The sequence below is a fragment of the Sciurus vulgaris genome (genome assembly GCF_902686455.1).
Source record: "Sciurus vulgaris genome assembly, chromosome: 11".
NCBI classification, from domain to species: Eukaryota; Metazoa; Chordata; class Mammalia; order Rodentia; family Sciuridae; genus Sciurus; species Sciurus vulgaris.
In genome coordinates, this window is record NC_136472.1 from 18,262,493 (window position 1) to 18,277,427 (window position 14,935).

At 36.7% G+C, this 14,935-nt stretch overlaps 2 protein-coding genes across 2 annotated transcripts; both read right to left on the reverse strand.

The window, feature by feature from the left end:
- Positions 1–5,408: 5,408 nt before the first annotated feature.
- On the reverse strand, positions 5,409–6,369 carry LOC306639219 (olfactory receptor 8J3-like; the record flags this gene model as incomplete). The annotated part of the gene is given in 2 exon segments (XM_079102614.1): positions 5,409–5,431; positions 5,434–6,369. Coding segments are annotated over 2 exon segments (945 nt in total). The 5' UTR covers positions 6,356–6,369.
- Positions 6,370–13,744: 7,375 nt separating this feature from the next.
- LOC306638958 (olfactory receptor 8K5-like) lies at positions 13,745–14,686 on the reverse strand (the record flags this gene model as incomplete). Its single annotated transcript, XM_079102408.1, has 1 exon — positions 13,745–14,686. One exon carries the CDS (start codon positions 14,684–14,686, stop codon positions 13,745–13,747), a length of 942 nt encoding a protein of 313 aa, XP_078958534.1.
- Positions 14,687–14,935: the final 249 nt, after the last annotated feature.

Genomic DNA, 14,935 nt, shown 5'->3' on the forward strand with positions numbered 1-14,935 from the left:
TCTTGGTTGGCATCCATTTTCTTTCAGGGCTTGAAAAATGTTGTTCCAGGCCCTTCTAGCTTTTAGGGTCTGGATTGAAAAATCTGCTGATATGCATATTGGTTTCCCCCTCAATGTAATTTGGTTCTTTTCTCTCACAGCCTTTAAAATTCTGTCCTTATTTTGTATGTTAGGTATTTTCATTATAATGTGCCTTGGTGTGGGTCTGTTGTAATTTTGTGTATTTGGAGTCCTATAAGCCTCTTGAACTTGATTTTCCATTTCATTCTTCAGATTTGGGAAATTTTCTGATATTATTTCATTGAATAGATTGTTCATTCCTTTGGTTTGTTTTTCTAGGCCTTCCTCAATCCCAATAATTCTTAAATTTGTCCTTTTTATGATATCCCATAGTTATTGTAGATTCTGTTCATGATTTCTTATGATCTTCTCTGTTTGTTCAACTTTGTTTTCAAGGTTAAATATTTTGTCTTCAATGTCTGAGGTTCTATCTTACAGGTGTTCTATCCTACTGGATATGCTTTGTATGGAGTTCTTAATTTGGTTTATTGTTTCCTTCATTTCAAGGATTTCTGTTTGTTTTTTTTTCAATATCTCTAACTCTTTATTGAAATGATCTTTTGCTTCCTGTATTTGCTCTTTTAACTGTCGATTGGTGCTATCATTCAATGCCTGCATTTGTTCTTTCATCTCATCATTCAGTGTGTGCATTTGCTTTTTCATCTCATCGTTTGCTTCCCTGATCATTTTAATTATGTACATTCTGAGCTCCTTTTCTGTCATTTCTTCTGCCATGCTGTCATTGGGTTTTATTGATGTAACATCTAGATTTGTTTGTGGCATTTTCTTTCCTTGTTTTCTCATATTTTTCAGGTATCAGTGGACCGCTGAGATATTGCAGATTTCCTCTATTGACTTACAACGTCCTTGAAGATTTCTATATATATCCCCTCTTAGCCTTCAGTAGGCTGAAGTCTTGGAGGAAGTTGATAATGCGGTGCTCCACAAGGAACCTGCCTCTATAGTAGTGGTGGCCTTCAGGTGGGGTATATTCCCTGCTAGTGGGCAGAGGTGCCTCCACTTGTTGACCAATGGTCATCCAAAGGGGAAGTAGGCTGCGGGCTGAGGCAAGGCCTGTTTGGGCCTGTGCCTCTGGTATTACTGTCCTTTTGGGGAAACCTCACCTGGCAGGGAAGACTCACCCGGTGGGGAGGTCTCGCTGGTCAGTTTCCCTCCTAGAGGTTCCCCTCAATTTACAGCTACCACCTGGGCTGGGCTGCCTTCCTCTGCAAAGTTCCCAGGGGCCCGGCCCTACCTCCTGGGCCTGGGAGCCTCACCCTTTGCAGATGAATCTCCTTAGGCTGCCCCTCCTCAGAGAATCTGCCTGCAGTCCTGGAACCTTCGCTCCTCCCCTAAGCGTGTCTCTGTGCAGCTCTTCCACCAAGAAGCCTCCTAGATCCTGGGACCCTGCTCTGCACCTAATCGCCTGGCTATGCGGCCCCTTCTCTGAGCAGCCACCTGGGGCCCTGTAAAATCGCTCTGAGTCCCAGAGATCCGCCACACGCCTCTTCCTCCAGACAGCCGCCCAGTATTCCGGTGCGGTCACTGGGAGTCCAAGGAACTCACTGGGTGCCTCCTCCTCCCACCAACCGCCATATAACTGGGCAGTCACTCCGAGTGGAAGTGACCCGCCCCGTTCCTCCTCCTCCTCCAGGTAACCCCCCCGGGTGTTCAGGAGTGGTCGCTTTGAGTGGCTCTGAATCCACGTGACCTGCTGCACACCTCCTCTGGGCAGCCGCCCGGAGCTCTGGTGCGGCCACTCGAGACCAAGCGACCCACCGCGCTCCTCCTCCAGGCAGCCACCCTGTGTTCAGCAGAGGTCGCTTTAAGTCCAAACAACTCACCAATCGCCTCCTCCTCTGAGCAGCCGCCTGGAGCTCTAATGCAGTCACTGTGAGTCCAAACAACCTCCCGTGCTCCTCCTCCTCCTCCTCCTACTCCTCAGGGTAGGCCCCGGTGTTCAGAAGTGGTCTGAGTCCAAACAGCTCGCCACGCAGCTCCTCCTCTGGCAACCGCCTGTAGCTCTGGTGCAGTCACTCCGAATCCAAGCGGCCATGCTCTTCCTCCTCCTCCTCAGGGCAGGCCCCGGTATTCTGAGTCCACACAGCTCTCCTCACTGCTCCTCCCCTGGGCAGCCACCGAAGCCCCAGTGGTTGCTCCGAGTCCCAGCGCTGTGCTGAGCAGCCTCCTCTACGATGCTCCCAGTTGTCCGAGTTCACTGCTCCAGTGGGGGAGGGGCGTCTCGCCGGCAGCTCTACTTCACAAAGTTCCCTGCGTTCCGGGACTACCGTCCCACTGGGACACCTCCCCAACAGGAGAGACTCACCTGGCTGCTTTGAGTTGGTCCCAAGTCTCTCAATATCTCCTCTTTTGAATCCTAAGTCCTGGAGCAACATGAAATGCAGCCACTCTCTAGTCTGCCATCTTGAAACCCCAACATTTTGATACTGATTTTTTTTTTTAGGGTCAGGAGTATGGATTTTTGAGTCAATCTTCTGTATTGAATCTAAGCTCTGTTATCTATTATCTAGAAGAAACTAGAGACTTACTTAGCCTTCTCAAAGACATAATTAAATGATCTGTAAGCAGGCTTGAAAAGCAAATGCTATTTTGAAATCATTTAAAAGAAAATATGGGTTACTGTAAAACTAAATAATGACTATAAATTATTTGGTACAATGCCAAAAATAGTTGGTATACTTACTAGATTTAGAAATAGCTACTAATTCAAAGTTTTTAAATTCTACATGTTTTCATTAAGTTTTTTTTATATAAATTAATCCACAAATCAGAAAGTGAGTATTTGTCTCAAAACTGTGTTCATAATGTATCATGCAAACTTTTGATTCTTAGCTTTTCATAATGACTCCCTGTTATGGGCCCTGTAATGGTATTTGACTGTAGTCTGGGAAAGACTTCCACATTACTTTCCATGACCGTGATTTATTCTTGTATGCTCCAGGTCAGACCCCATGAGTGGTGTCAGTCTCCACTCAACATCAGAAGAACTTTTGTGTAGCTTTCTGTCAGATATGTTGGATTTTGGTAATTTCCTTCTTTCTATGGTTAACATGTCCAGAAGCACTTTAACCACACACCTCTTGCCTTACGACTTGCCCCTGTACTTAAACGCTCTTGCCTTACATCCTTCTGAGTATCTGTGTTCCTCCAGAGATAAAAAAAATAAATGCTTGTAAGAGACTGCACAGTGTGAGTTATACTATAATAGCATTAAGCAGTTCATCTTTCCTTTCAACCTCATTCTCTTTTGGTCTTTGATCTCACACTGAATTTTCAGCTTATTTACTTATTTATTTATTTTCAGACTGGGTCTAGCTATGTTTTCTAGGCTGGTCTTGAACCTGTGGAAGCAAGGAATCTTCCTGTCCCAGCCTCCCTACCAGCTGGGACTACAAGGCATGTGCCACCACACCTGGCTACGTTTTCATCTCTGATGCCCCCTTTGGCCACACTCTCACCATTCTCTCTGACAGAGATGATCCTTTCAAGGCCTACATTAACATTCTCTTTAATAAATCGTAATTTTTGCACACCACCCTTTCTACTTAACAGGAGATGGTAGTGTCAGGATATTTATAGCTTTGGTAAATTCACAGTGCATCATTTAATTAGTATTGGTTTTGCTTTTCGTTTCTTGCAAGTGACATTTTTTGAAATGAGTAATACTTGAAAGTGAAGGATAAAATCCAAGTGACTATATGCAAAAGAGAAGAAGGGCAAAAGAGGCAGATATGGGAATATTTACTCAGGGCTCTTTTGAGGACACTTCTGAAATTAAGATTATCAGAAATTTTTATCCTTATAAAGATGTTCCTGTAGTACCAAAAATTTGTGTAATAAAACCTTATCACTATATATACTATCACCTCCTGTTACACATAGTTTTAACATGTCTCTGGGTTTCAGACTTCAAATGAAATAAAATACCTGACTAATTAGTGAATTAATTTCAAAGAAAGATACCTGTTCTCTTGTATTGGAAATGCCCAGTATGACTCCATGCACCATTGTGAAAATACTATATTAATTTGTTATCACGCATAGGTAAACAGTAATTTTTAAATTACTGTTTAACTGATTTGACTTGAAAATTCAATTAAAAAGCAACAATGCATAATAAATCTCATTAAATCCAACCCTTTTTATTTGTCATACTTGGCTAATATATAGTTTTATGTACATAGTTATATAGATACAGTTATATGGACATCCCACACCTCTTCTGATATGCAAAAAATTATCAATTGGGAACCCTCTTAATAGTTTATAAAATAGTAGGTGTAGTGGATCATGCTTGGCTATTTAACTTGGGGCCACACTATACCACACTTCAGTAGAAAACCTAACTAGAGAATAGTTTGATAGAAGCCAACATGAAAAGGTATTGATTGGAAAGGATCTTTAATATATTCCAGAAAACTAAATTTACAAATATTTGTGCCAACATTTGTATTAAAATAGAAATACAATCCAAAATAAAAATAGAAACATTAAGTAAACTTTGATGATATCCCAACTACAACATTTCCATGTCTCTGAGTCTAACTCTATTTTGTAGAATTATGTTTTTTTTTTTTTTTTTTTTCATTATGGCCTAACTACCATGCCTGAAAATCTAGTACCTATACCTGAAGGAACTCTGTAAGAACCAGAACCTGTTCATAGGTACAATGGAAATATTCTTGATGTTCATTTAATCTTCCATTATATCTTCCATTTGAGTTTTTTAATAGTGCCAAGATATAGCCTGGTACGCCTGCACAAATTTGTATAATGAAACTTAGAGTAAAGAAAAAGTAAAATTTTACGTTGCCTGAAAGAGAAATCAGTGATTGATTTCTGCATCTTTTATTCATAAATTGTGTAAATTATATAACTTGGAGTAAAATAAGTCCAATTATATTCTAGTTAGCAGTCAGAATATAAATTCATAGGTGGGATGTATCTCATTTAAATAATATTAAGAAAGAGAGAGTTTTAGTTTAAATATAAGGGTCAGTTTTACTTTAATAACATAGTTGTAGAAATTGTTTTAGGTTTGAATAATTGCTGATTTTCAGGAAAGAATGATACTCTACATTCAACCATGCTGTTTGTAACAGGAGGTAACGAAAGATGTCAAAGAATGAGAATGATTGACTTATTTCTCTTGTCAATGTTTTGTTGTTCTGTTCAAATGCACATCATGATTTTTTTTTTTCTGGCTCTGACAAACACTTCTTCCAAAGTTGTTTGCTCTCTGTTCATTCCTGGGCAAAGTTACTGAACAACAATTTTGTTTCTGTATTGCATAAAACTTCTATTTGTTTACCCAAAAAGTCCCCAAATTACATTGACCTAAAGGACAGCCTGGATTCATCAGGAATCTCCTTAAGGCAGCCTTCACATCCTTGTTCCTCAGGCTGTAGATCATGGGGTTCAGCATGGGGATGACCAGGGTGTAAAACACGGATGCCATTTTATCAGTGTCTAATGAGTAGTTATTTCGAGGCTGCAAATACATGAACAGCAGAGTCCCATAGAAAACTGTGACTGCCGTCATATGCGAAGCACAGGTGGAAAAGGCTTTTTTCCTTCCCTCTGATGAATGCATCTTTAGAATAGACAAAATAATGTTGAAATATGATACTAGAACTATAGTCATAGAAAAAACAATATTGGAAGCTGCAGATATAAAGACTACTGTTTCTGGAATGTAAGTATCAGAGCAAGACAATGCTAACAGAGGCATAATATCACAATAAAAATGATTGATGACATTGAAAGCACAGTAAGACACAGAGAACACACAAGGTGTAACCACAATAGCTGTACAAAAGCCATAGAGGTAGGTGAGGGACACCAGCAGATTGCAGATCCTCCGAGATACCACCACCATGTAGAGTAGGGGGTTGCAAATGGCTACATAGCGGTCATAGGCCATCACCGCCAGCATGAAAACCTCAGCCACAATGAAAACCAGGAATCCTCCCAGTTGGGTGGCACATTCAAAGTACGAGGAGGTTTTCTTACTTAGCAAAAAATTGACCAGCATTTTAGGGGCAATGACAGTCGAGTTGCTAAAATTTATAATGGCCAGATGTCGGAGAAAAAAGTACATGGGGGTCTGAAGCCGAGAGTCAACACTGGTGAGGGTGATGATGCCCAGGTTCCCTGTCACAGTCAGCCCATAGATGACCAGGAAGAGCAGGAAGAGAGGAATTTGCAGCTCTGGAAGATCAGAGACTCCTATGAGAATGAACTCAGTCACCTGGGAGAGATTTCCAGGAGCCATGAAGGTACTGGAAATTCATCTATATCGGGAGAAAAAGAAGTAGTTATGAATTTAAAGAATCCTTTTATAGAACTGTTATTAGAGAGCAAGGGCAAATCCTAGAGTGAGATTTTCTTGAATCATATACTCTCCTAGCTCAGTTATTACACTAAAAGTTTGTCAAATAAGTAGACTTTCCCATTGCCTGTGGAGAGAAAAAGCAAATAGGATACATTAAGCCAAGGTCCAACATCATGTAAGAGTTTGAAGAGCAGCTCCCTTGCAATCTAATTGAATTCTGAATATGTTTCTACCCTGCAAACTTTTTGATTACTATCATATGTATTTTGCAATAAAAGGCTTGAGTAAGTGTTATGTCCTCAAGTGAACCAAGGTTTCCTTGTGATTGCTTAATCTGGGATGTCTTGCTCTCTATCAAGAGTATTCTGGGTACAGCCTGCCCCAGTTTCTTTATTCCATCTTTTTCTTACATGTATGTATGAGAGATAAATGAACTTGCAAATTATACCACCCATGTACTTAAGCTGTTTTTTTTTTTTTTGCCATTTTAATTAAGTGAGACAAAAATACATGAAGCTGCATTCTCAGATCTTTTTTCAATTTTCTGATTCTCTCATTGGCCTTCAATAGATAAAATCAGTGTAATTTGCGTCATTTTTTTGTGAATCATTGACATGTTTACTGAATTCTGCTTTTAATTCCACCCCTCTTTTCTTTTTCTTCTTGTCTGTATGTATTCTTCAAATTATTTCCATGCCTTTATTTTAGTCACTATTTTTATTTATAAAATTTAATATTATTTATAAAATAAAAATACACGGGGTCTTTAGTCGATCTATAATTATTATTTTTCTTGCTGATATTTTTATTATTATAATAATTATCCTTATTTTATACAGATAATTGTATTGGATAGATTTACCATAGAATTACTTGCTATTTAAATATGGCCAAATATTTTCCTAGAATTATTTATTTTAATGATGGCCACCTATCCTTAGTTGAAACAATGGGATCTCTTTGCATTCACAATTGATAGTTCCAGTGGTGGGCACTTACAGCAACAAGTCCTATGGTAGTTCCTTATCAAAAAACTTCAAATTAAATTTATGCTATGACTGTATCATCATAAATATTGAAACAGTAAAAACCCAGAGCTATTAACATGTTCTCTCCTTTTAAAAAGAATAAAATAGGTTGAAAAAGAGAAAATTATTCTGAAATAAGAAAAAGAATGAAATGATGATGTAAGAAGAACCAGAGAAATAAATCCAAAATAATTCCTAATACTATTGAGTATCTGATGTCATTTTTTCCCCCTGAGACCAAATATCCTTCATCCCCTTGGTTTATTTGAATTATTTTCTCATTTCATTGTTAACCATATATTTCTTTACTTGATGCTCTTCCAGACCATGTTCAAGCTTCAGGACCCTTGTCCCTCACCTCATGAACCTACTTTTCCAAAAATAGGAGTAGTCTGTTACTTGAAATTTGCTAAGACAGCAAATTTTAAATGCTGTCACTACAAAAAAAAAAAAAAAAAAAAGAATGAAAGAAATGATAGTCTTGTTAGGTGACAAAGAGGGAATTATCCTAATTATTGCACTCATTTCACAATGTGTGTATGTGTCTCAAATATCATGTTGCTTGTCTTAAATATATACAGTTATATTTGCCAATACTTGTGTTACAGTTTACATATAGTAAAATGCCAAGTGTTTATTCATTACTTTTGAAAAATGACACTTGTGATACCATTGCTCTCAGTGAGAAATATATCCATTACCCTAAAGTATTCCCCACTGGCTCTTTAAGTGCCACTACAATACATATCAAGCTGCAAAGGCTAAGATTTATATATCACCATAGATTTTTTTACCTTTTGTAGAACTTAATATAAATGGAATAATGTCCATGTCTGGTTAATGCTATTGAAATTCATCCATTTTAATGTGTATATTAGTGTTTCATTGAAATGTATTGCTGAATTGTATTCTATTCTATGAATACACTACCATTTTTCTTTTATCTGTTGACACAGCTGAAATATTTCATTTTATATGAATTAATCTATCAGTAACTCTTCATGTATACTTATTTTTATGTATTTTTTTTTTCATTTGGGACTAAGTACCTAGGAGATAAATTATTGAGACATATGGTAGTAATTTATTGAATTATATTTCAAAATCAAAATTGTTTTCCTAAGTAGAGTACCACTGAACATACCAATTGACAATAGTAATTTCAGGAACTGAAATAAGAGTGAATAATTGATATCGTCTTGTTATTTTGTTACTGGTAATGAGGTATTTTAATTGTGCCCCGAGTGGGTGGGGAGTAGTAGCTCATTGCTATTACAGTTCAACTCCCTAATAGCTAAGGATGTTGGGCCTTTTAATGTACTCTTTATATTAATGATATTAATACCATCAATGTTTCTCCTGGGAGGTCCATTTTCAAGTATCTTTCCCAATATTTTATTAGGTTGCCTTTTGCTATTGATTTGAAAGGGATGCCTACAAATATCCTTGATCCTATTGAATTTCTTGGACTTCCTCCTTTAAATTGTTTATTTTTAACTGATCCATAAAAACATAAAAACATGCATATTTTTGGGGTGGCAATGTAATGCTTCAATACATGTAAACACTGTTTAATGTTAAATCAGGTTAAACATTTCCTCAAACATTTATGGCTTCTTTTGGTGAAAAATTATTTGGACTTCTTAGTGGATAATCAGTTGACTATGCATACAAATGTGTTTTGGCTGTATTCTGTTTCTTCTACCTTTTATGTGTCTTTATAAAATAATGCTTTCTCCCAATTACTGTAGGTTCTTAGTAAGTTTTGAAATATGTAGTGTAAGATTTTCAGTGTTCTCATTCTTCAAGAGAATTTTTTGACTATCTACACAGGATCTTTTCTCTACTATATAGAAGCAGACATGAAGACACACATGGGGGACCTTGATTGGGTACATGAGGCTGCTTCTAGGCCAGGTTTCTATGACAAAAGTCACCTTTGGTTGCAGCCATTGAATTATTTTGATATTCAAATTTGAGTCTTAATACAAATGAGCCTGGTGGAAAGCTATTCCTTGGTCTGAACCCTTATTGCATCAAGGATTGAGGACTGTGATGCTATGAATAAAGAAGTACAGAAGATAATCCCCTTTTAGCCATCATCTTCCAGCTGCCTGAAATTTCTGTTTCGGGCAGAAATTGTGAAGTGTTTGAGAAAATTCTTTCAGGAAAGGCTGTGTCTAATTTTCTGAATGTCTTACTGAGTCAGGTGATGAGAATGGAAGATATCCATTGCAGAGGCCCACATGGAAAATCAGCCTCAAGGAATTTTAGAAATAGTGGAAGTTGGATTATGGAGTCTATTCAATATGGTCATTCACTATTGTTATTTATGCATTAATACAAATATATAACAATTTACTGCCTAGAAGCTTTTGGATACTTCAATCCATTATTATATATGGAACACAAATAGATAAACCTAAAGGTTCTAACTCTGGGGAGAAATTTGAGACAATATAAATATTAAAGGCACTTTTATGTAGGTTGGCAGAATTATTTCTCAGCTACTAATGATTGTAATTATTAAGGGAATATTGTTTTGTGGTTGTTTGGGGCAGTGCTGGTGTTCTGTGAGGTCTGGAATATTATAAACGTTCTGGAGAAAAGAGTGTGAAATTTCATACCATTCATGACTAACCATGAGGTCATAGCTGCTATTGTATACCTAGTATTATAATTCTGCAGTTTTATCATTATGTGATAGAAACAATATATTAGTAAATTCTAGTATACTTTATTTGAAAATAAAGAAACCAAAAAAAAAAAAAAATGCTGCTTGAAAACAAATCAAAAAGAAGAGCACTTTTACAAGACAAAATGATCAATCTGTGCAGTGTAATGTAAAATAAAATTTATTCATGATAAGAATATCGGTAAATACATTTGATGTGATTGTAAAATGCAATTTTGTATTACTGCTACTGAGTTAAATTTATCTTTTTAAATAATGCAAAATATAGTACAGGAAAGAGAGAAATAAATAAAATAAGAGACTTTTTATGTAGGTTGGCAGCATTGGGCCAGGAATTAAGATTACTTGAGTCATTTTCTGATTTAATTCCACACAATTTTCACTTTGAATATTACAGTGGATTGAAACAAGTATGATTTGGAAAATGCATATACTTGAAATTAAAAAGTGTCTACTCAAACAACGAAGAGAATACGAGATGTCAAAAAGACATTTATTTGCTGAACGAGCGCCTACAATGTGAATGATGTTGTGTTAGCACTGAGTCTGTGACACTGTGTAGACAATCTTATTAAAAAGACAAAATAGACATGGAAGCAAATGAAATTAACCTTTTCATGCATCAATCTCTTCTAATAGGCATTGTCAGAGCTGCCTATTTTTCAAAATAATGATGCCATTCCAGTAGATGACAAGAAAACCTACCCTGAGGTTGCTAATCATAAATCAGCTTTTTAAAAAAATCAGGCAGGAAGCTATCATAAGTCAAATTTTGCTGTAGTGTGAAGATTGGGGTAGAGGATACAGAATTATCTGCATTTTTGAATGGCACCTAATTAAAAATCTTCCAAAATGCCCATCATACAATAGATACATAATATATTAACTTAAGTTTAATGATGACCTGTTCTGAGATAGCATCCTCCATGAAGGGCACTCTTCAGGAATGGGGAATGGAACTGAAGGAACCCTAAGTAAAGAATATAAACGTAGATCTTTGTTAAAGTAGATGATTAAGTCAGTGAGTTAATGTCAAAACAAGGTGGTGTCAGTAATGGAAAGAAAATTGTGGACTTCATGGCAGTCTTGTACGTTAACACTTTGACAGCAGAAAACTGTATTCAAAGGCAGAACTACTTTTGCAGAGAACAGGGTCTCTGAGGATCTTTGGGGATAACCCATCTTAAGCTGTGTGTCCTTATAAATGTCAAAGACCAATGTTGTGACTTACCTTCCTGAATGTCTGCTTTGGCTTCCCATGATTTTAATCCTGACAGGTTGCTACAGAATGGATTTAAATTATCTTTTCCACCCTTGAGACTCATTTTTTTGAAGTTCTAATCTAATTCAAATATAAACTAATTACACATCATTAACTGAGGCAGAGTGCCTTGCACCTCTGTTAATTATTCTCAGAATCTTCCACTAGGAAGAATAAAACACACATCATGCCTCACTCTAACTGAATAAAAATATGTGTTCTCACAAAATCCTGAAAATCATATGTATGCCTTGACCAGAATTTCAGTGTCCCAATGTCATATGCATATTAGGTGTATAACTCACACCAGTACATAATTCATGAGTGAATAAAACAATGACTTTCTAGAAAAGATGGGGCAGTATTTGGTCATGCAACACCCATTGACCAAGAATATTTTTGCTGAATACAGAACTTTTCCAGATATATAAACGTAGGCTGGCATAAGGCAACACATTATGACCCCTATTATTTCTTCCAAGAAATTAGTAGCACATAATTTATTCTTATGTTTATATGAATTTATTATTTTGATTGTTTTCAAAGGTAGTTCTTTATCACTTAATTCTAAAAATTTTATGGAGATGCACATTGATGTCATTTGTTTCTGTTTATCCTTCTTGGAACTATTTTAGTCATTTACATCTCTGGTATTATGTTTTAAAAATAATTTTGGGAGGGAATTCTGGCCAACATTTCTTCCCATGTTTTATTCCTGCCCTATGTATACTCTTCTTTTTGCTTGAACCTACTATTACACACTACTAGGTAAATTGTGCCTCGTCTACAGTAGATAGCTGAGATTATTTTCATGATTCAATTCAGAATTTTGTTTTCTTTCTGTCCTTATTTTAGGTAGCATCTTTTTTTTTTTCTTTTTCTTTTCCCAGTGGTGGGTGTGATACCGGGGATCGAACTCTGGGGCATTCAACCACAGAGCTACATTCCCAGCGATATTTTGTATTTTATTTAGATACAGGGTCTCACTGAGTTGCTTAGTGCCTCGGTGTTGCTGAGGCTGGTTTTGAACTCTCGATTCTCCTGCCTCAGCCTCCAGAGTCCCTGGGATTACAGGCATATGCCACTGCTTCTGGTTTAGGTAGAAGCTCAGGTAGCATCTTAAATGACTCATTTAAGTTGATGTCTTTTCTTTTTCAGTATATAATCTGATATTATTAGAGTCAGTAAACACTTGCTCATGATATTCTTTTTTTAGTTTTGGAAATTGAGCTTTTTGGAATCTTTAATTTGGTCCTTATAATACTAATATTTTTATTAAATTATAAAGCACCTTCAATTACACAGTTTGAATGAACTTGCTGCTGATTCTATCATCACTATCATTTCAAGATTTATTTTAATTATCTCTTAGAGTCACATTTTGTAACTTTCTCATAAATCTAATATTTTGTATTAGATGCTGAATATTTTGAATTTATGCAATTTTTGTTTCGTTTTGATTTGTTTCCGTAAAAACTGTCAAATGTTTTAAACAAGAATCAGTTGTGTCAACTTGAGACTTATTTTCAAGTTCTTAGAAATGTGCAAAGCAGCTTTAAACTCTGAGACCTGTACCAGATGTCCTGGTGTTGGATAAGAACCCACACTAGATATTTGGAATTTGCATGTCTTCCTGCCCTGTGTTTATATCTGGGAAAAGTCTAGCTTACAGTATCCCGGTCACTCTTTTGACACACTTGTGGATATCCAGTGCTGACATGTGCAATCAGAATTCAACCACAAACTCAGGGTGAGTTTGTGTGGAGGAAGGTATTCATGATGATAGTGACATATAGGATAACAGGGAGCGATATGACCAAAGTATGCTTCTGTTACCTGCAATCAATTTAAATATAAAATATTATTTTCTGTCTAAAGGTAAAAGATTGAAAATATGGGAAACACATAAAAAAGAACAAGTGTTCTAAATATATGATGTCTGCAGGACACTGGCTTCATTTACATTATTATTTTAGGTTCAGAACATACAATGAAAACAAGTATAAAAAGGTATTTGTCCAAACAACAAAACCCTGCAAAACAAACGTAGTTAGTTAACACAGAGTTTAATGTCTTCCCACTGAGAGAATAAAAATGACCATAGAAGCACTGAAGGAATATTGAACCAGAGCAAGAAATGTTAAGAAAGAAGTGAAATTTAATTTAATTGAGATCTGAAACACAAGGATTAATTTTGGTAGAAATAAAGGAAATAATCTAGTTTTCTGTACAGTATCATGGATTTTTGAAGTGATAAATAAAGAATATATTCATATATGTTAGACGCAGTGTCAACTGACATTGTCTTTATCAAAGTTTACTCGAGCAGCATTGCATATTAAATATTAAATACAAAATTTGCATTGATTCTTAAAGACCCTGTGGAAGGCATTTTTTACTTCTTTGTTCCTAATGCTGTAGATCAAAGGGTTAAGCATGGGGATCACTAAAGTGTATAATACAGAGGCTAGTTTATCAGTTTCAAAGGAGTGGGTGGATTTAGGCTGCACATACATAAAAAGTAGAGACCCATAGAACACCACCACCACTGTCAGATGAGACCCACATGTGGAGAAAGCCTTTTTCCTGCTTTCTGCAGAATGCATTCGACATATGGCTAGAAGAATCAGAATGTAGGATACCAAGATGACCAGAAGAGATGAGAATAAATTAAATGCTGAAAACAGCATGATCAATAATTCTATATCCCGTGCATCTGAGCAGAGCATAAGTAACAAGGGTACATCATCACAGTAGAAATGACTGATGACCTTGGAGCCACAGAATGTCAGTATGAAAATCTTAACAGTGATCATCAGAGCCTGAAAGATGCTGTAGAGGTATGGAATGCCCACCAGCACATGGCAGAGTCTCTGAGACATGATGACATTGTAGAGCAGAGGGTTGCAGATGGCCACATAGCGGTCATAGGCCATGGTGGACAAGATGAAAAGTTCACTAATAATGAAAGTAATGAAGAAAGCCATCTGGGTGGCACATGCATAAAAGGAAATGGTATTTTGATCAACAAAAAAATTCACCATCATCTTGGGATAAATGACAGTGGAATCTCCAAGGTCAATGAAAGCCAGATGTCTGATAAAAAAATACATAGGTGTGTGCAGGCGGGAGTCCAGCTTGGTCAGAATGATCATGCCCAGGTTGCCCACCACCGTGACTGTGTAGATGATGAGGAAGACCCCAAAGAGGGGAAGCTGGAGCTCTGGCCGCCTTGAAACTCCAGTCAGAATGAATTCAGTCAGCAGTGTTTGGTTCTGTTGGCCCATTTAGTCCTGTTCTCCTTCCTTGGACAAAACAGAGGTGTTATTATCAACATCATTTATAATCATCGAAACAAATTATACTATTCAGAAACAGGATAGAAATTTTTATGTGTATATAGAATAATTATTTCAACATCTGATTCTAAAAGTTAAATGAAAGATAAAATTTTGAAAAGCAGGGATCCTTGTTATCCGCTGTTATGTCATAAACTCTTAATAGAGTCAGCAATATTTGGAGTATAATTATTGGTC